At 37.5% G+C, this 20,318-nt stretch overlaps 1 protein-coding gene and 1 pseudogene across 1 annotated transcript; both read left to right on the top strand.

Moving 5' to 3' along the window:
- The first annotated feature begins 1,407 nt into the window (after positions 1-1,407).
- Positions 1,408-3,560, top strand: LOC113359424 (LRR receptor-like serine/threonine-protein kinase). Its single transcript, XM_026603060.1, has 4 exons — positions 1,408-1,444; positions 1,984-2,495; positions 2,690-3,113; positions 3,202-3,560. Exons 1-4 carry the CDS (start codon positions 1,408-1,410, stop codon positions 3,558-3,560), a joined length of 1,332 nt encoding a protein of 443 aa, XP_026458845.1.
- Positions 3,561-4,524: 964 nt separating this feature from the next.
- On the top strand, positions 4,525-6,161 carry LOC113359423 (annotated as a pseudogene).
- Positions 6,162-20,318: the final 14,157 nt, after the last annotated feature.

Below are 20,318 nucleotides of genomic sequence, written 5' to 3'. Positions count from 1 at the left end.
TCCATTATCTAAATACCAGATTCCTTCTTCTTCATCATTTGATTCGTAGTTCTTTGGTATTAGTTTCCCTTTGTTTAAGAATACAACTTCGTGCATGAAAAGAGTTGTATCTGCTTCCCTTGTTTCATTCTTGTTTGCTTCTTCCATCTTTTGTATTATTTCAGGGCATACATAGGAGAAGTTTCCTGGTTTATCACATTTGTAACAAATAATGTTTGATCTATCCTTCTTTTCTTTCCCTTGGTTTTGATCATTCTGACTCGTTGTTCTATCTTGTGAGTTAAACCTTCCTCCCCTTCCCCGGCCTCTGTTTACTCTACCACCTCTTCCACGACCTCTTTCTCTTGTCGCAGAGGTTTGTTGGTAAGAGTTTGTGTACAAGAGTTTTCCTTGAGTTTCTCTATTGTTTTCTTCATCAAGGATTCTCTCTTCTTATGCTTTCAATCTTCCAATTATATCTTCATAGCTAGTCTTCTTTAAATCTAAGACTTGTTCGAGAGAGGATATGATATGAATATACTTGGATCTTGGTAAACTATTGAGAAACTTCTTTACCAGTTTATCTTCATCAATGGATTGTCCAAGTGACGCAACTTTTGAGGCTATCTCTGATAGCTTTCCTGCAAAGCTATCAATAGTATCAATGTCTTTCATCTTCACTCTTTCAAATTCAGACATTAAGGTTTGCAGACGGGCTTCTTTAACTCGATCAGCTCCGAGATTACTTGCCTTTATTGCATCCCAAATTTTCTTTGAAGTTTCCTGTTCACCAACTTGTAGAACAAGACATTCTGGTATTGCTTGAAAGAGTAATCCAATGGCAACATTGTTTTTGTCTGGTTCCAATGTACCAGGATCAATTGTTTCCCAAACTTGGTAGATTTTCATCAGTACCTTCATTCTCATGGACCATACTGTGTAGTTTGTGGCGTTGAGGATTGGAACTTGTATTGATGGTGGCGTGAACTGTTTTGCACCCACAATGGTGTTTCGTTTTCCATGGCTCAGAACACAAGCTCTGATACCAATTAATGACAACTGCAAGATGAAACTTAGCTTATATAAAGACAACTCTCTTTATTGATGTTTAGAAAATCTCTCAAAACTAAACACAAGCTCTAATCTTGCTCATATGATCAACCACAACTTTGGTGATCATATATATATAGAACTATGAATTCCTTTTCCTAGTCCTATTGCCTTATTACATGTCTTTCCTTTTCTTAGAACTAGATGACTTCTAATTCCCTTAGAGCAACTGTAGTGGTGCGAGTATAACCAAAGACCAAAGAGGGAAAAAAAGACCAAATTTTGGGTTTAGTCTGGTGTGTGACACTACGGTGGAAAGACTAAATTTGGTCAGACGTACATTATACGTTCGCCTGGTGTGGGGAGTGGACTATACCAATGCCTGGTGTGGGACGGGGACTATACGTTCGCCCGGGTAAGAAAGATTCAAAAAAATAATAATAAAAAAGAAATAGAAAAAATGGGGCGGAGATATTAAGCCTGCCCCATGCAATTTGAATTTGTAAATGCCCGCCCCATACAAAATTAAAATAAAATAAAATGGGGCGTAGACTTTGCGTACGCCCCATGTGGAGCGTAGACTATACCAACGCCTGATGTGGGGCGTGGACTATACGTCCGCCTGGTGTGGGACGTGTACTATACGTCCGCCTGGTGGTGGGGCGTGGACTATATCAACGCTCGACTATATTTGGGTTTAGTCTTGGTCCCAGACCAAATATACTCTGGATTTTAGTCGTCGATCAAAATTTGATCGATAGTACATTCCACTACGTCTGTTCAAAAGACCAAATATTTGGGTTTAATCGCCCACTGTGAATGCTCTTAGGATTACATCAAATTCAGTTAATAATAAAAGTTGGAATACCACAAACCCAAATCCTTGTCTATGGAAAGGGGTCAATTGTAGTTCTACTGGTGTCTCTGTAACTAATATTTCTCTGTCAAGCTTAGGTCTTTCTAGTTCTGATTTTCTCACTGAATTATGCCAAATTGATTCATTAGAGGGTCTTGATGTCTCAGTAAACTCTTTATCTTCAATCCCAGATGTGTTTATATCAGATTGTGGAAAACTTAATGGATTAAAGAAGTTGAATTTTAGTCTGAACAAACTATCTGGAGGTTTGCCTAATCTTACTGGGTTTTCTAGTTTGGAAATTTTGCAGCTTTCAGAGAATCAATTTGAGGGTCCTATTCCTGATGAGCTCTTCAGTCATCAAAAACTAACTGTGATTGATCTTAGTAATAATAGAATGTCCGGGGTTCTCTCAAATTCAATTGGAAATCCCTCTAAACTGGATACTCTACTCCTTTCTTATAATAACTTGAGTGGTGAAATCCCCAAAAGCCTTTCCAATATCAAAACCCTATCCCGTCTTGCTGCAAACCATAATAACTTTACCGGCATGATTCCTTCTGGAATTTCTCAGTATGTGCAGAGCTTGGATCTCAGTTCCAATAATCTGGTCGGATCCATACCTATTGATCTTCTAATTCACTAGTAGGGCCAATTCCAGAAAATATTTCTACAAGTCTGTTTCGGGTGCGATTAGGCAGCAACTTTCTTAATGGAAGCATTCCATCTGCACCTATTGGGAATCTTACGCAATTGACTTATCTCGAGCTCGGTAATAATAGCTTGAGTGGTGAAATTCCATAGGAGTTGGGAAACTGTGTGAAATTAGCATTATTAGACCTGTCTCAGAATAGATTATCTGGTCCATTACCAAAGGAGTTCGGTAACCTTCGTCAGCTTCAGGTTCTGAACCTTCACTTCAACCAGGTGTCCGGGGAAATTCCTAATCAGATATCACAAATGCAGTACTTGTCAGTGTTAAACATAAGTCAGAATTCTCTTGCTGGTTCAATTCCAGCATCGATTTCAAACTTAACGGGACTCATAAACGTCAATCTACAAGATAATAAGCTCAATGGTTCGGTACCAGAATCGTTCAGTAACTTGGAGTTTCTAATAGAACTCCAACTGGGAAAGAACTGTCTCAGTGGAAACATTCCACCAAATTTGCAGATTGCACTTAATCTTAGTAGCAACTGCTTTGAAGGAACAATCCCTGAAACACTTGGTGCATTAAGCGCATTAGAGGTTCCCGGAATTTCTCACCACAATGGGAAGTCTGACACGGCTACTCCTTTCAAATAATCATCTCTCAGGAAATCTCCCATTCTTCAAGCCATTCATTGTAATTGATATCTCTGGAAATAAGGATCTCACTAATTCACCTAACAATAACTCAACTACTGATGATACTTCTTTGAATCCGATAAATTCAATTACTGTGGTTATTCTAACAGCAGTTATAAGCGTTGTGCTCGGCGTTTCTATAGCAATTACGGTTGTTTTACTTGTCAACAATACTTCCGGACGGAAAAAGAAAATTTCAGTCAATAGGGTTATTCTTGTTCAAGTTATAAGTGTTGTTCACGGTGTTGCTATTACAATTACGATCAATTTACTTGTCATCTCAAAGTACTATGGGTTTGACGATGAAAACACATCAAGCATCAAATGAAGTTCTTATGCACCCTTAACTGGGAATGCTTGTGCCGGTAAGAGGTTTATGGGTTAAAATAGTCATCTGAATTGTCCAAGATCATCCTTTTCTTCTTTCGATGTAGCATTTCCTTTCTATACGTACACTTCTTTTGCTCGGAAAAAAATAAAGCCTCAACTTCTTTGCCGACTTCAGGCTAATATGTGCACAGGAAGTCGGAAAAATAAATTTGAAATATTTTAAGATACTTCCAGTAAAAATGAGCCTCAAATACTAGTGACTACTGAATTTGAATCATTACTCGAGCAAAAAGGGTTTTGCAATTACTTCCTAGGGTTATGTTGCGTAAATTCGTTAAGTTGTGTTCTTTCATTTGATGTGAAAATGTGATCAAATTTTGGAATTTGTGTTCTCCATTCATGAAATTTTGGATCCAGATGGAGTAGCTACAGCTTGCAGCGATGCCCACGTGACTTGAACAATTACCATTTGCAAACTTTACCCATTTGTGCTTTTCTTTTTTTGACAAGCTGTCTTATAACTTTTTACCTTTCTGCAAGGAATTTCAAGCAAGGATTCCAACGAGAAAATTCGATGAAGACTTGAAGAGACCTTTCCCAGTGTTTTCCTTTTCTTTCTTTTGAAAATAATTTCGATTTCATTCATATCAAAAAAATTACAAAATAGATATATCTACTCGCACATCTTCGCCTTCATATATCAGCATCTATAAACACACTGCCGTGTTTGACTATAAAGTCTTCGTTAAAGTCAAGTCTAGCTGCAGTACTTTCCCTCCAAAAAAAACCAACTCATATACTATAGTATTTCCTACTGCACAAATTTCCTCCGAACCAAAAGCACACAATAATAAGCTTCAATCACTAAAATGAGCATCACAGGGTATGCTCATGGTACTTACTGTTTTTTTTTGTTCATTTCTCTTGTTTTCTCTCAACTTTCTAGTAATCAAAGAGATATCATGATTAAATTATCAAATTCTGTTAATAATAAGAGCTGGAATACTACAAGAGAACCAAATCCTTTTTTATGGAAAGGAGTCAATTGTAGTTCTACTGGTGTCTCTGTAACTCAAATTTCCCTATCAAATTTAGGTCTTTCTAGTTCTGATATTCTCACTGAATTATGTCAAATTGATTCATTAGAGGGTCTTAATTTTTTATCTTCAATCCCAGATGGGTTTATCACAGATTGTGGAAAACTTAATGGATTAAAGAGGCTGGATTTTAGTCAGAATAAATTGTCTGGGGTTTTTCCCAATTTTAGTGGGTTTTCTAGTTTGGATACTTTGCAGCTTTCAAAGAATCAATTTGAGGGTTCTATTCCTGACGAGCTCTTCAGTTTTCAAAACCTAACTTTGGTTGATCTTAGTAGTAATAAGCTTTCTGGGGTTCTTTCAAATTCAACTGGAAATCTCTCCAAATTGGAAACTCAACTCCTTTCTTCCAATCATTTAACTAATGAAATTCCTAATAATCTTTCCAATATCAAAACCTTAACTCGTCTTGCTGCACGCCAAAACAACTTCTCTGGCACAATTCCTCGGGGAATTTCTCGATTTGTGCAGAGTTTGGATCTAAGTTTCAATAATTTAGTCGGACCCATACCCAGTGATCTCCTTTCCCCACCTAAGTTGGAGTATGCTGATCTAACTGATAATTCACTAGTAGGGCCAATTCCAGAAAATCTCTCTACAAGTCTGTTTCGGTTGCGGTTGGGCAGCAATTCTCTTAATGGATCTGCACCTATAGGGAAACTTCAGCGATTGACTTTTCTCGAGCTCGGTAATAATAGCTTGAGTGGTGAAATTCCTGTAGAGTTGGGAAACTGTGTGGAGTTAGCATTGTTAGACCTGTCTCAGAATAAATTAACTGGTTCACTACCGATGGAATTAGGTAACCTTCGTCAGCTTCAGGTGTTGAAACTTCAATCCAACCAAGTGTCCGGGGAAATTCCTAACCAGATTTCACAAATGCAGAACTTGTTCGTGTTAAACATCAGTCAGAATATTCTTTCGGGTACAATCCCATCAGAGATATCAAACTTAGGGAGACTTGAGGACGTCAATCTACAAGATAATAAGCTCAATACCAGATTCGTTCAGTAACTTGGATTTTCTAATAGAACTCCAACTGGGAAAAAACTGTCTAAGTGGAAGGATTCCAAAGATGCCACCAAATTTGCAGATTGCACCCAATCTGAGTAGAAATTGTTTTGAAGGAACAATCCCTGAAACCCTTGGGGGATTAAGCGCATTAGAGGTTCTAGATATTTTCAGGCAACGTCCCGGGATTTCTCACTACAATGGGCAGTCTGACACGGCTATTGCTTTCAAATAATCATCTCTCGGGGATTCTCCCATTTTTCAAGCCATTCGCTGTAGTTGATATATATGGAAATAAGGATCTCATCAATTCACCTATCACTCATACTTCTACTTCTCCTACCAATAATACCTCACGGAATAAGAACATTTCAGTCCCTCTGGGAGTTCTGATTGCGGTTACAAGTGTTGTTTTTGGCGTAACGGTTGCAATCTTGCTGAAACTTCTGGAAAGAAGATTCTTATTAATTCAACTATCAATAATACTTCACTGAAGAATGAAGTTTCAGTCACGGAGGTTATTCTAATTGCAGTTATAAGTAGTGCTTTCGGTGTTGCCATCACTATCGCTATTCTTTTCTTAATGGAGTACATGTAAAATCCATAAATCAATTATTGTTTTAAATTTTGTTTCAAGCTAGTTATAATATTCATTTTGCTGTTGAATTTTCATGATTCTCTTTAATATGTTTTCATTTTACTGAATTTAAAAATGTTAATAAGGCGAGAACAAACTCTTGCTTAGCTTAACTGGCTTTACTGGAAGCAGACAAGTACAAATTAGCAATGTGGAAGGAAAATGGATTCAATATTTTGATGGAAAAGAAACAAAATTCGCTAGCTAGATCGCATCTTCTGTTAAGCACATAATTTTGGAACTTTAGACGATTGCATTTCCAAGCAATAACATCATCCAATGATTCCGAATTTTGCCGTGGATATGTTAGGGGTCTGGTAGAGACTTAACTTCAGCAACAGCCACCTGAAGCAGCTCCATACAAAGACTTTGCATCTCTAATCACCCCTGATGTAGGACCCAAATAAGACCAATGACATCAGATTGTTCAGAAAAAGAAGCATGTAGATAATTGATACTAAGTTACTAACGTACTGTGCACTCTGATAACTCCTAAAGTGCATGGTCTTCATGGGATTAGGCTTGTAATAAGCCTAAATACAGTTTGAGTCGTGCTGTGACGAGGTCACCCTCGTGACAGCTTTGGTAAAGGTGTACCTTATCCATTGGATGTTATATCAAAGATTAATTTTTATCCCAAGAAAACAACAAGGTTGCTCCAACAGAAGTGCTAAAAATCTCTGAGCAGTACATGTACATAATCACAACATGTTAAAACCATGTTACTGCACTCATGAAACATAATGCCATTTTGACCTATATTTTACAGTTCTATTTCTTAATGTAAGGTTGTCCCTGGGTTTTTGTCCTATCAAAGCAAAAAATCTCTTCGTAACTCACCTCTCAAAGTTGTCAGTACCCTAACTGTTCTACCATCATTTTTGCAAAGTTCTTCTGTGTACGGATACGGAATATTTAGCAGCAAATTAAACAAAGCAAACACACAGCAGGTAGGCAAATTATCCACTGCCAAATTCGTACCCAAACGTACTGAAAGATATTCTATTCTTCCTAAAGATACGCCTTCTAAAAAAAAGGCAACAAAATACGGAAATATAGTTCCGTTAACTAAAAAGTTTGGTGATGTCATATATTGCCAAATGGCTGGCCTGGGTTCTGCTAGATCAAACAAATTAGGATAGTATTATCTAGGATATTCATGGCACATTACTTCTGAAACTATTGATTTGAAATTCCGCCAACTCAAACATATTTGATTTTACATCCAGCAGCTTTGGTGTGATAGACACTTAAATATCAGTTTTTGACTCTTTAATAACTTTCAATAACCACTAGACAAAGTAGAATTATCTTAGGTAAGATGATACTAGCAGCTCAAGCACAAACATGCATGATGGTAATGAATGAGTCTCAAAACTAGATTATATAGCATTGTTAAACAAGAATTTAAAAATGAAAGCCTTGAGAGACTTACACAGTATCTCAATTTGAGGAGATACTTTTCAGAAATTAAACTGTTCGAGACGAAGCAGAAATGTTAGAGAACTTAACTTCACGCTAGTGACGGAGGCTTGAACCAATCAAGCTCTTGAGGAGTAGACTTTGACCAATTGGGTTCAATCCAAGCGCAGTTTCTACGCCAGCCTTTTGTGCCACAGAAGTTCTTAGCAAGATGCCGAGTCCCGAAAGAGTGATAATTACCTGTTTCAAGTGAATAGAATAATACCCCTTCACCATTCAAACATAATCGGGGGAAATATATTTTGTTCTCCATTCGACTATTTGGAGCGATTGCTGAGAAACAAGTAATGTCGCTGATGAGTAACATATGCTTCCCCAAACTCTCAACTTTAACCCATTCCATTTCAGCAAAATCCAACCTAAAATTTTTAAAAGGCATTTCGAGACCTCCTAGTTTCACTAACAAAAGATCTCCTCCGCACTCCGCCAAGAAACTTGGAAATGAGTCATTAAATTGTTGATGGGGTTTCTCAAGAACTTCTCAACCGAAATTACCATTCGCTAAATTAAAATTGCCTAAAGCTCCATCATAACCTACAGAATAGAAGTTCCCATGAAATGAAATTGGAATGTTACGCAATGGCGAGTACTTTTCCTCATCAAAGTCATGAGAGCTCCAATCCTGTTCCCCCCTTCTAATGCAGTGCATAGAGAATTCATTGCCATAACTATACACATTTCCCTCAATGGCGAAAACAGTACAGTCTACAGAAGTTGGCATAGAGGAGAAAGAAATGTTAGACATGTTATAATACCCTGGAAAATCTGGAACTTTGATGGTCTCTCTTGTGAAGGGATTGTAAAACAATAACTCAGCATCTCTTGAAATTAGTAGCCAACCCCCTTTTTGATACCGTATTATGGCACCTAATAACAATTCTGAGAAGTTTATGAGGTAGTTCTCGTTATCATGCACCGGGTTTACTAAGTTGTAGACGGGGGAAGTGTTACCGCTAGAGAACAATAGCCATGGGGATAAATTTGCGGTTTCTAAGATCTGGGTAGAGTTAAAAGTAGGCTTTACTACAGGCATAATCTGTCGATTGGCTTTACAAACTGAACGAAAGTGAACATAATCCAATGGGTGCAGATAGCTTGCAATCAACATAACCATATCCTCGTTCAGAATACCCCAAGGAGTTTCTTCTTCTAATTCTAGCGCATTGAGTCTTACAAACTGTTTGGCGCTCTCACTCTCTAAATCAGTATAACTAGTATCACTAATTTTGTTTTCTCCTACCTTTAAGATGTAATCTTGGTCATCCCCGGTAATATCAAACTTACATTCCTTTCTTCTCTGTCCATCAGGCATCATGATCCAATCAGGCGTGAACACTGGTTCCTGCAGCCTTAGACACGGAGAAATGTCATAGTCCCCAATATCTTCAACTTCAAACTTGTACAACCCCAGATCTGCGAGAGACATTTGGGATCCCATCGGAAGGTGGAATTCATCGAGTTGGTGAACAGGAAGGGTGTAATATACACATCCTCTTGCAAGTCCCAACCTGGCAGATGAGCAACAAATTCTGTTTTTCCTACCAAAAACAGAACATCATCACCTAGACTATTAACTAACTTCCACTCCAGTAAAATAAAATCCAACCTGGTTATACAAATTGAGGTTATTAAGGTCTCAGATCCTCTAGCATGGAAATTCGCATCTATCATGAACAGGTCATCATGACCTTCCACAAAATACCTTTGGCACTTACAAGTGTCCCTTGCAGCTCCATGCAATGGATCATAAGTGCGGTCAATTACCTCGAACGACTTCATAGAAAGGGACACACAATTATCACTAGCTCCAACTTGATGTTGTTTTTCAATCTCAAGGCAATCCCCGTTGATGCCCAAAGCATATAACTTACCCTTAAAACAATGAAGGAACTCAATTTCGCACATATGCCCACTAATTTCTTCCGAAAAACATTGAGTTCTCCATTTTTTTTCTCCGGGGTGGCAATATAAGAAAGTGTAAGTGTCAAGTTCTGACATTGATTGATAAAGAACTAAAACTAATGGATCATTGTCATCACTATCAACATCCTTAATAATATTTGTACTGATTAGAGTGGTTTTTGGAGGTGATGATAACACACAATCAAGCATATACTCACCATCAGGCTCAAAACTAATCCATATGAGTAGACTTGGTAATTGAATTGTCTCTAATGTTAAAGGGTTCCACAAAAAACAATCCCCATATTTGCAATTTGGCATTGAATTGTCATCTTTAACATCACATAGACAATTAACCAACCTTGATGAGATGTTTTTTGCCAAAAAAATTTTCCGCTCAACTCAGGTATGGATTTGTTCACTAGTTGTATTATGAGGTTCGCAAATATTATAAAGAACATGATTTTTCTTACCTTCACCGTATGGGAAAACAAGCCAAGGTACTGCGTCTGGTGATTCTGATGATGCTGTCGGTTCCTCCATTCAAGCAAAAAGGAGAGACCTGGGAAGAAAAGGGTGAAATTGATATAGAGATAAATTGGTTGGAAAACTGAATTTGCCAAGCTGCAAAGATTTTACAGAATTATGGGAAGATAGCGAAATTGAGCGGTGCGGCTACGATGCCCTTTTTTTTTTTTTTTTTTGACACGTATATAAAATAAAAAATAAAATTCAAAATTGTTTTATTACAAAAATATTTAACTAACTTTTTTGATTAACTTCCTATTTCTTCTTAAAAAGTGAACTTTTTGAGGGCATGGTCTTGAATTTATATACGTGTCAGAAAAAGGAAAAGAACCACATATTTTGAGTATGTGGTCCGACCACATCGTAGCCGGGGCGGAAACCGAGCGACGTTTTTTATTTATTAGGGCTTCCTTCTTAATAACGGTTTAACACCGACACATATATTCTTTTTCCCACAAAAAACGGTCAAAGCATTGACTTTCCGTCCACTGTTTAGCATAACTTGTGCAGACATGAATTCGAGCGCAATGGCCAAATACCAAAATTTGTTCAGCCAGGTGGATGGCCAAACTGGGTTTTCCACTATGGTAAACCGTAGGGCGTCATTACAATAGACGCGCGTTTTAGGGGATGACGCGGGCGTTTTAGGATATGACTCGAGCGATTTAGGTGGTGATGCGGGCGCTTGGGGACATGACGCGCATCACCAGACATGACGTTGGCGCTTTCGGTGCTGTCGCGGGCGTTATGCACAATGACTCAAACGGTCATCTCCCAACGACCAGATTTTCAACGTTCAAAATTTCCAACCCTATAAATTCCGACCAATTCTTTCATTTCCGGTCACCACACTTCCATTTCCTTCTTCTTTCATTTTCAGTCACCCCACCTCCATTTCCTTCTTCTAAAATCAAAAATTTCGAATACAATATGAACATAGCGAGAAGAGCGACGAAAAATATGAAGAAAAAAAGAGATCGAAACAGTGAATCGATACCGTTGCCTCACACAGTGTAGATTTTACTCAAAACCGAGAAGAAGAGTGGTCTCACCCAAATATAGTTGCTGCTCCATTATTAGTTCCAGGTCATGTGCGATAGAGATAGAGATGAACGACGTTAGAAGTAGCGTTTTACATTTGTAGTTTTCGTTTTTGTTTGTAGTTTTTAATTATTGTAATTTTTAATTCTGCTACATTCTTTAATTAAATAAAATTACATATGTTTAAAAGTAAGTGTTTTACATTGGCTTCACTAAATTACGACTACACTGCATTAACTTTTAAAAAACCACATATTTCCATCTTCGCAAATAAGATTCATCTTCTTCTTTAGCATGGAACTCGCCGAACTAACCGGGGCAGAGACATGTTCAATCAAGAATTGAGAGTGAAGAGAAAAATGTGTAGAATGTAGCCGTTGGATCAACAGTTTGTTCAGCCGTTCAGATGGAGCAGTTGGTGACTTTCAGTCGAACGCTGGCGTTTCTAGGAGTGTCACTGGCGCTTTGACTAAAAACGCGCGACAGAGCTGAGAACGCGGGCGTCATCGTTGTTGGCGCCAGCGTTATTTGGGATAACGCGCGCTATTACCCTAGTCGCGCGTCTGTTGGTGTGACTCAATGTTCAAATGGACAGATCTGTTCATTTGAACATCCATTTTTTTGGTTTGTTCATCCCATAGTGGGATCAAAATGAACAAACTTTACGTTTGGCCATTCCATAGGAACTGCTCTAAGCGTCTAAGCCCCAAGAAATTTAGCGCTGCAAGGATAGTGACAAATAGCACATTCATCAAAACCCTAATAACTATGATGTTCATATCATAATTCATAAGAATCATAACCAATAATGCAATAGAAAAGTTTGCCAGACCGTAAAAAAAAAAATTTTGTAAACAAAACCCAAATAAATGACTAGGAGAGATACATGTAAATCTCTGCTAATATTTTTCTTCCGCAAGAGTTGTTTACACTTATTTATGGATGTCGAACCGTACCCATTTGGTTCAAGAACGGAAACCACATTGGCAAAGTTACACCATGCTATGAAATACCCACGAGGAAAGTAAACGAAGAGGCGGATAGTAAAAAAGATGATACCTATGAAGGATCCATGACATAATCAATATTCGGTGTTGTACTGATCGCTAAAACAGTTATATACCAGTCACAGTAAGAACAGCCAAGTGACCTAAGAAGTTTAGTATCATGATTGGTAAGGGGTGCAAAAAGGTGACTAAAAGACGTTTTAACACAGGAAGAAAAGTGGAACAATAGAAATGCAAGAGAATGGTTTGGACATGTAAAGAGATGCGATGGTGAAGGTCATAGCAAAGGTAGACAATAGACAGAAGATGAAGAAGAGAACAAGGTAGACGCAACAATGGATACAGTATGCGCGAACAAGTTGCTCATACAAAAGTGAAAATCCAGGCAATGATTCGTAACAGTAGATTGTAAATAAATATAGTGAATGCACGATTAATATTTTTGATTGTGGTTGTAGTAATGAGGTTCAAACTCTCGGACTTCTGAAGATTAAATCTAAAGATTTAATAAAATTATATACAAAATTATTAATAATGGGTGCGAGAGGTAACCAAGACACTAGATTCCACTATTATGCAAAATTGAATGATAAATATTTCAAAACTCTATTCAATTCTTAAGTCCTCTTTTATCTTTAATTCACTATCAATCATACAGATTCTCAAACATTATTTGTAAACCTTAAGCATAGATTATCAAGAGATTAAACCAAGCATAACCTATCAAACTGAATAACAAATAATTAAGACAATCATTCAAATAATTTAAAACTCTGCAAAAGCAGCGATTAGGTGAATTATATAATTAAATGAAATAGTTACCCATTTATGTTGCGTGAATAGCTTCCTCCATTGCCTTGGTTACGAGGGAATTAGCCGCTCATCATGTTGGAAAACCTCTCAAAATATTTCATTGATGCTCAAAAATGGTTTACAAATGATGAGAATATGAGAAATACGATAAAACCGGATTTGTAACAATTATATTTGTTACAAACCAGAGAACTACGACCCTCAGTGACAAAATAAGACTGCTGCAGCTGTGTCGCAAAAGTTGTAGAAAATAAGTCTGCCTGATGTACGACCCACAGATGTGAGTCGTTATTACTGTAGAAAAACGACTGCTGGTGCAGGTCCGTTCTTCGTGTTCTTCATGTTCATCAGCAGCAGTAGCAGCAGAAACCGAGTTTGGGAAAACTCGAATTTCTTCTTCTCTGACTCTCCGCAGCCCCCAGACTCTCGACACCTCTTCTATGAGGACCCAACACTCTATATATACTCCACAGGATCAAGAAGCCTCGCTATAACTCGAGATGATTCTCTCTTAACTCGGTTTGATGAAAAAATATTCTGGGAATATTTTCTTCCATGATTTAGCTTCTCACGCGTAGATTTCCATCCTGGTCACTCTAGAAATGTTTACACACGACCCACAATGTTGCTAGAGCCCTCATGCATGAGCAGAACACGCTCAAATCTTCTCCAATCCCGTGTCCAACCCGTGTTTCCCTGTTTTGCATTCCGTGAATTATCCAGCTAATTCTGGCCAAATTTGATCAAACCAAAAGCCCAAAACGTGTTTGCTAGGACATATCACAACTTCCTACCAAAAATCAACCATTGAATCGCCCTAGAACACGTTCGAAAATTCCAACAAAACATTTGCCAGTTGATAGTATTTTTTTCCCGCCAATTTTTGATTTTTGAATTTGGGAAGAAGATGTCCTCCCTCCTAACCAGAACTGGGGTGCGAATAGCAGATGCCTTTGGGGTGACCTGGGGTGCCCCTTAGTAATTGAGGTGCCCCTTATTCAACGGTGAGAGTCCGAATAACACGTGTCCTCCGGGGGTTTTACCAACTTTTCGAGCCGAATTTTCCAAAAAATGTTTATTTTCCAAAGGTGCCTACAAACACATAAAACACCAAAATTAGTACAAACTCGAGTGCCAACAATATACAGTATTGAGATCAAATTAAACACAAAAATGTGTCTATCAAATACCCCCAAACTTATTATTTGCTAGTCCTCGATCAAAATTTATTTTTGAAAAGATAAAAAGACTACACTTAGCACGTGCAGCAGGCCGTTAAACCGCTAGGTGGCCCTAGCGGCGGAGTGTTGTCTCCGGAGGGTTTACCAGAGGTGTACCCACAAAACCTTTACTCCTAATTGGTCACAAGTATCCAAAGAACTATGAGGACATACATATTCTCAACCTATCTCCAAGTAACTAGAATGCCAGGGAAATTAAAGGTGTCAACTCTAAAGCTGACTGAAGAAAAGGGGAGACACATCCACACGACTGCTAGATAAAGAGATATCCGCTACACAGCTAGATAAACATTGTAAGATGCGTCCGCTGCTTTACAGCTGGATAATATTAGGAGAGAGATAAAAATGAGAGGGACATCTGCTACACAGCTGGACTAATTACGTGTGATGAGTTAAACCAGTGCTAGAAAGATCTTGTGCCAGATTGAAAGCAGACTAACAAAGCAACCAAAATGCATCTTTCTTCGACTCTCTCACAGTGCTCAGTAGAAATAACGTCTTCTTCGGTCTTCAACTGTTGATGATAACCTCTCGAACCTCATAGAACCTTGACAATTAACTCTTATCTTCGATTTCTTCCCTATGGCCTTATTGAACAAAAAGAACGTAATGATGTTTCATTTTTTTTTATTTTTTTTCATTCATTCATTTTTTTTTATTTTTTTTGATGAACAAAAAATTACAAGACAAAAATTTACATGGCCATGAGAGAAGGACTTTCAAAACTTGGATCTTTGCAACTTGTGATGTCTTGGTATCATGGATTCTAACAACTTATATCATTTTCTCTTATAACTTCAACTTTGATTTTTGAATTATTCTCTTCTATTGTTGCTTCTAAACCTAAAACATCTTCAACTTTCTTCATAGATTTTGATGTCGCTCCGCTTGTTGATGATGATAAGTTTTTACTGAGAGAGAGTCGCAATCCAGTAACTAAGACTACATTGTGAGGTTGCTTTGTCTTTCTGGCATTTCCCTGACCTACTTGCCTTTCCATAATGTATGGTTAGGTCTATCACGGTTACCCTCTAAAAGGAACAAGTTCTCTCCTGAATTTCAAGGATCTCAATGTCTTTTTCTCTAATGTATCAATAAGTTGTTATCTCTAGCATTCCAATTTCTATCTTCTCGGTGAGAAATTGTATGTAAACTTAGCTAACCGGATACCATGTGACGCTAGAAGTTTCAAACGTGCAACTAAAAAGTTTCTCCCATACCCCCAAACTTAAATCTAACATTTTCCTCAATGTTCTAAAGATAAAATTAAAAGCATATGAACAAGGAGAAACTGTTACCATTTGAAGCAAAAGAGTTAAGGAAAGATATTACCGTGTCTCATGAGATTGGATTACCTCCCAAAAAGTGCTAAGTTTAAAGTCTTCAGCCAGACATCGGAAGGAATTAGTCACCTCATAGAATCAAAAAGTAACAGCCGAAATAACTGTGGGTCTTCAAAACCAAAAAGAGCTGACCAAAGGAAACTACAATAACCCAGGAAAGTGAACAAGGATAGCATGCCCTTATCTAGTTTCCTGATTAAGATATTTATATCTAATTGTGGTTCAGGTTCAGGTTCTAAGAAAGGGTCTAAATAAAATATTTTCATTGGTTGCGTTTCTTGATAGGTGGGATCCGAATCATTAGGTCCTAGAGTCTGGAAAAACTCAAATATGATTTTAGAAGCGCACAACAATAACCTAAATAACTGAGGATCCTCTAAGTCAATAAGATTTGATTTACAAAATTGACCACAATGAGAGTAGTGGTCACTCTTAAGCAAATGTGTCGATTCTAATTTCCTAAAGCATTTAGGTTTAGTCTCACAACTTAATATTCGACACATTTGAAATATAAACGTTCCCACATTTGGAAGAAAACTATTTGGTGGGAAAACAAAGTCAATCTGGATATCATAGCCTGGGAAAACCACATCAACCAGAGGATGTGTTTCTAATGACTGAACTTCTTCCTGGACATCATTAGGTTCGGGAAAACGAGTATGAAGGTAATCTTGTAAAATGGTCGAGGCAGAGATATCAAGTCCAAAATGAGGGATCTCTGTAAGATCTAAAGGTATGGCACAAGGAGAATGATAATCACCCCCAAACTTAGATTTTTGGGTATCTCTAGATAGACTAGCTACAATTTCCTTAATTTCTAGATCATTGGAATCCTGAAAATAGTCAACTGCTTCTTCGAGGTTAAACTCAAGTGACGCATCCTCACTCATATTTAATAGCTCTACGAGTTCATTTTCTTCGTCTAAGACTATTGTTTCTAAGTCGCTAGACTCTAAAACAGCATTTTCGGAATAAACCCGTTCCTCTAAACCACTATCGGCTTCGTAATCAAAAGGAAAAACTACATCGTCAAAACGGTGGTATCCCTAATCAAATCCTCGTCCTTTTGAATAGGTGAATAATCATAAAAATTATTTGGATTTGAACTAGAAATAATATAATCATTATAAAGCTCAATTGGATTAATAGATTCCTGATTACTATGCCTACATATTTCAGATTCTTCATTACTACTATCCTCATCATAATAGTACGAAGATGATTGAACCTTATCTAAATAAGTAGTGTCTTTTATTCTAACCTCGTCCTCTAAATTAGGCAAATATTCACTATTGATATCAAGGGTAGAATTAGAAACACTATTTTGGAAATTTAGATCATTTCGAGCAGCATTAGCTAACTTTTCATTTTCTGCCTCTAGACGTGCCTGAATTTCACTGAGCATAACACTTATACGTTCACTACTCTCGTTTATCATCTCAGAATACCGTGTACACTCTTCTTTTAAACTATTCATTGCAACTAAACGTTTAAACGTCCTTTTAATCCGTTGTTGGGTCTCTTCTAGAGAAGGAACAGGTTCAGAAATATCATAATCAGGACTAGCTTTTAAGTAATTTTCCAAAAACGCGTAACTAGTACTATAATGTTCCTGATTTTCTTGCTCGTAAGACCAATTTGCGTGTGGATAGTAATTAGGCTCACTATGGTATGAACCATAACCTTGAAAAGGATGGCGTTCCCAACCACTATTCCCAACATGGTCATACAAAGGATGATGTCCATATTCAAATTCAGGTCGATAATCATTGTATTGGCTTCTATCATACCAGTTCGACATTCTTAATTGCAAGGGAATTCTACATAATCACAAACAAGGCTGACTCGACCAAATCAAACCTATAGAATCTAGCAAACAAAAAGCATGATGGCTCCACTTAGATTGTTTTCTAGACCAGATTCTATTCCTTCGAAAAGGAATTCGTTACAATTTGAGCACACCCCTCTGGAATCAATCCGAGTTAATGTAAGTTGAATCGAGGCGAGGGAAGCTCAGTGGATCTTTGATACCCAAGGCCTCACCGCTATCACAAGGAGGCGCAGTCACGCATTCAACTTACAGAAACCATCAAGAACTTTGAAGTATGCTTAAAAGAGTAACCAATATTTTTCGAAAGATTTTCCTACCAAGCTCGTTACCCTATCGGTCTTGTTCTAATCAGATTTTAAGCTTGGGTTCGCGTTAGGTTTCGTTTACCTAAGGCGGGCAAGAAGGGAACGGTGATGAAATCCGAACCCTTATCTTATATGGCAAGTTCTTGCCCTTTACTAGGAAATTAAAGCAGACGGTTCAGTCCTCAACATATAATCACCTTAAGGCATACAGTAAACCCGCTTGCAGGAGATTCACGGGTGTTTCGAAAGACTTACCTCCCGTATCAGACGGGCGAAGAACCGCTGAAGTCGACTCGGGCCACGGCTCCTATGTCGTGTACTAACCGGAGGGGCCGAGACGATATTGTAATCGCCGTCCTTCCCTGCAAACAGTTTATATTTAATTTTTTTTTTATATAACCCTTCCGTAGGGTTTAAAATTAAAATAAATTGTCCAAAGTCCAGTCCAATGAAAAAATACAAATAATAATAATAATTATTACAAAAAAAAATTGGAAAGTCTCTTAAAAAATAAAAATAAATAAATAATTCTCTCTCTTTTTTTTTCTCTCTTTTTTCTTTATTTTTTTGCTTTGTCTTTTTTCTCTTTTAGCTTTAAGCTTTGATTCCAAGGTCTTTAGTATCCAACTTCAAACCTGTAATACAAAGACACAACCAAAGAGACGTAAAAAGAACAAATGGAATAATAAAAAAAAAAAAAAAAACAAAAAAATTCTACCTAAGCACAAATCCGCGTCGGCGGCGCCAAAATGATTAATATTTTTGATTGTGGTTGTAGTAATGAGGTTCAAACTCTCGGACTTGTGAAGATTAAATTTACATATATAATAAAATTATATACAAAATTATTAACAATGGGTGCGAGAGGTAACCAAGACACTAGATTCCACTATTATGCAAAATTGAATGATAAATATTTCAAAACCCTATTTAATTCTTAAGTCCTATTTTATCTTTAATTCACTATCAATCATACATATTCTCAAACATTATTTATAAACCTTAAGCATAGATTATCAAGAGATTAAACCAAGCATAACCTATCAAACTGAATAACAAATAATTAAGACAATCATTCAAATAATTTAAAACTCTGCAAAAGCAGCGATTAGGTGAATTATATAATTAAATGAAATAGTTACTCATTTATGTTGCGTGAATAGCTTCCTCCATTGCCTTGGTTACGAGGGAATTAGCCGCTCATCATGTTGGAAAACCTCTCAAAATATTTCATTGATGCTCAAAAATGGTTTACAAATGATGAGAATATGAGAAATACAATAAAACCGGGTTTGTAACAATTATATTTGTTACAAACCAGAGAACTACGACTCTCAGTGACAAAATAAGACTCCTGCAGCTGTGTCGCAAAAGCTGTAGCAAATAAGTCTGCTTGATGTACGACCCACAGATGTGAGTCGTTATTACTGTGGTGCAGGTCCGTTCTTCGTGTTCTTCATGTTCATCATCAGCAGCAGCAGTAGAAACAGAGTTTGGGAAAACTCGAATTTCTTCTTCTCTGGCTCTCCTCAGCCCCCCAGACTCTCGACACCTCTTCTATGAGTCCCCAGCACTCTATATATACTCCACAGGACCAAGAAGTCTCGCTATAACTCGAGATAATTCTCTCTTAACTCGGTTTGATGAAAAAATATTCTGGGAATATTTTCTTCCCTGATTTAGCTTCTCACGCATAGATTTCCATCCTGGTCACTCTAGAAATGTTTACACACGACCCACAATGTTGCTAGAGCCCTCATGCATGAGCAGAACACGCTCAAATCTTCTCCAATCCCGTGTCCAACCCGTGTTTCCCTGTTTTGCATTCCGTGAATTATCCAGCTAATTCTGGCCAAATTTGATCGAACCAAAAGCCCAAAACGTGTTTGCTAGGACATATCACAACTTCCTACCAAAAATCAGCCATTGAACCGCCCTTGAACACGTTCAAAAATTCCAACAAAACATCTGCTAGTTGATAGTATTTCTTTCCAGCCAATTTTTTGTTTTTGAATTTGGGAAGAAGATGTCCTCCCCCCTAACCAGAACTGGGGTGCGAATAGCAGCCGCCTTTGGGGTGACCTGGGGTTCCCCTTAGTAATTGAGGTGCCCCTTATCCAACGGTGAGAATCCGAATAACACGTGTCCTCCGGGGCTTTTACCAATTTTTCGAGCCGAATTTTCCAAAAAATGTTTATTTTCCAAAGGTGCCTACAAACACATAAAACACCAAAATTAGTACAAACTCGAGTGCCAACAATATATAGTATTGAGATCAAATTAAACACAAAAATGTGTCTATCACCTATAGGTTTGTAATTTCAAACGAACAGTTGGAATAGGAGAGGGAGAATGAAGGTTAAGAATATCAAGAAGAAATTTGTAAGATATGCTTTCAGTATGATTTTCAAGGAATCTTTGATAGCTGAAACTCTCACTAAATTTTTGATCTTTTGTTGTGCCTTCAAGAACTCAGTATCTTCACTTGTAATTAGAGAATAATGAGAAGAGATCTGTTTAG

The sequence above is a fragment of the Papaver somniferum genome, chromosome 3 (assembly GCF_003573695.1).
Source record: "Papaver somniferum cultivar HN1 chromosome 3, ASM357369v1, whole genome shotgun sequence".
Taxonomy (NCBI): Eukaryota; Viridiplantae; Streptophyta; class Magnoliopsida; order Ranunculales; family Papaveraceae; genus Papaver; species Papaver somniferum.
The sequence above is the reverse complement of the archived record's forward strand: the minus strand, read 5'-3'. Positions and strand labels throughout refer to the sequence as shown.

Excerpts from the sequence above, each read along its gene's own strand:
- LOC113359424 (XM_026603060.1), top strand. The coding sequence starts at position 1,408 with ATGCCTGGTGTGGGACGGGGACTATACGTTCGCCCGG. Across the intron at positions 2,496-2,689 it reads ATCTCAGTTCCAATAATCTG|GAGTTGGGAAACTGTGTGAA; the intron begins GTCGGATCCATA and ends GAAATTCCATAG. Across the intron at positions 3,114-3,201 it reads AACAATCCCTGAAACACTTG|GAAATCTCCCATTCTTCAAG; the intron begins GTGCATTAAGCG and ends ATCATCTCTCAG.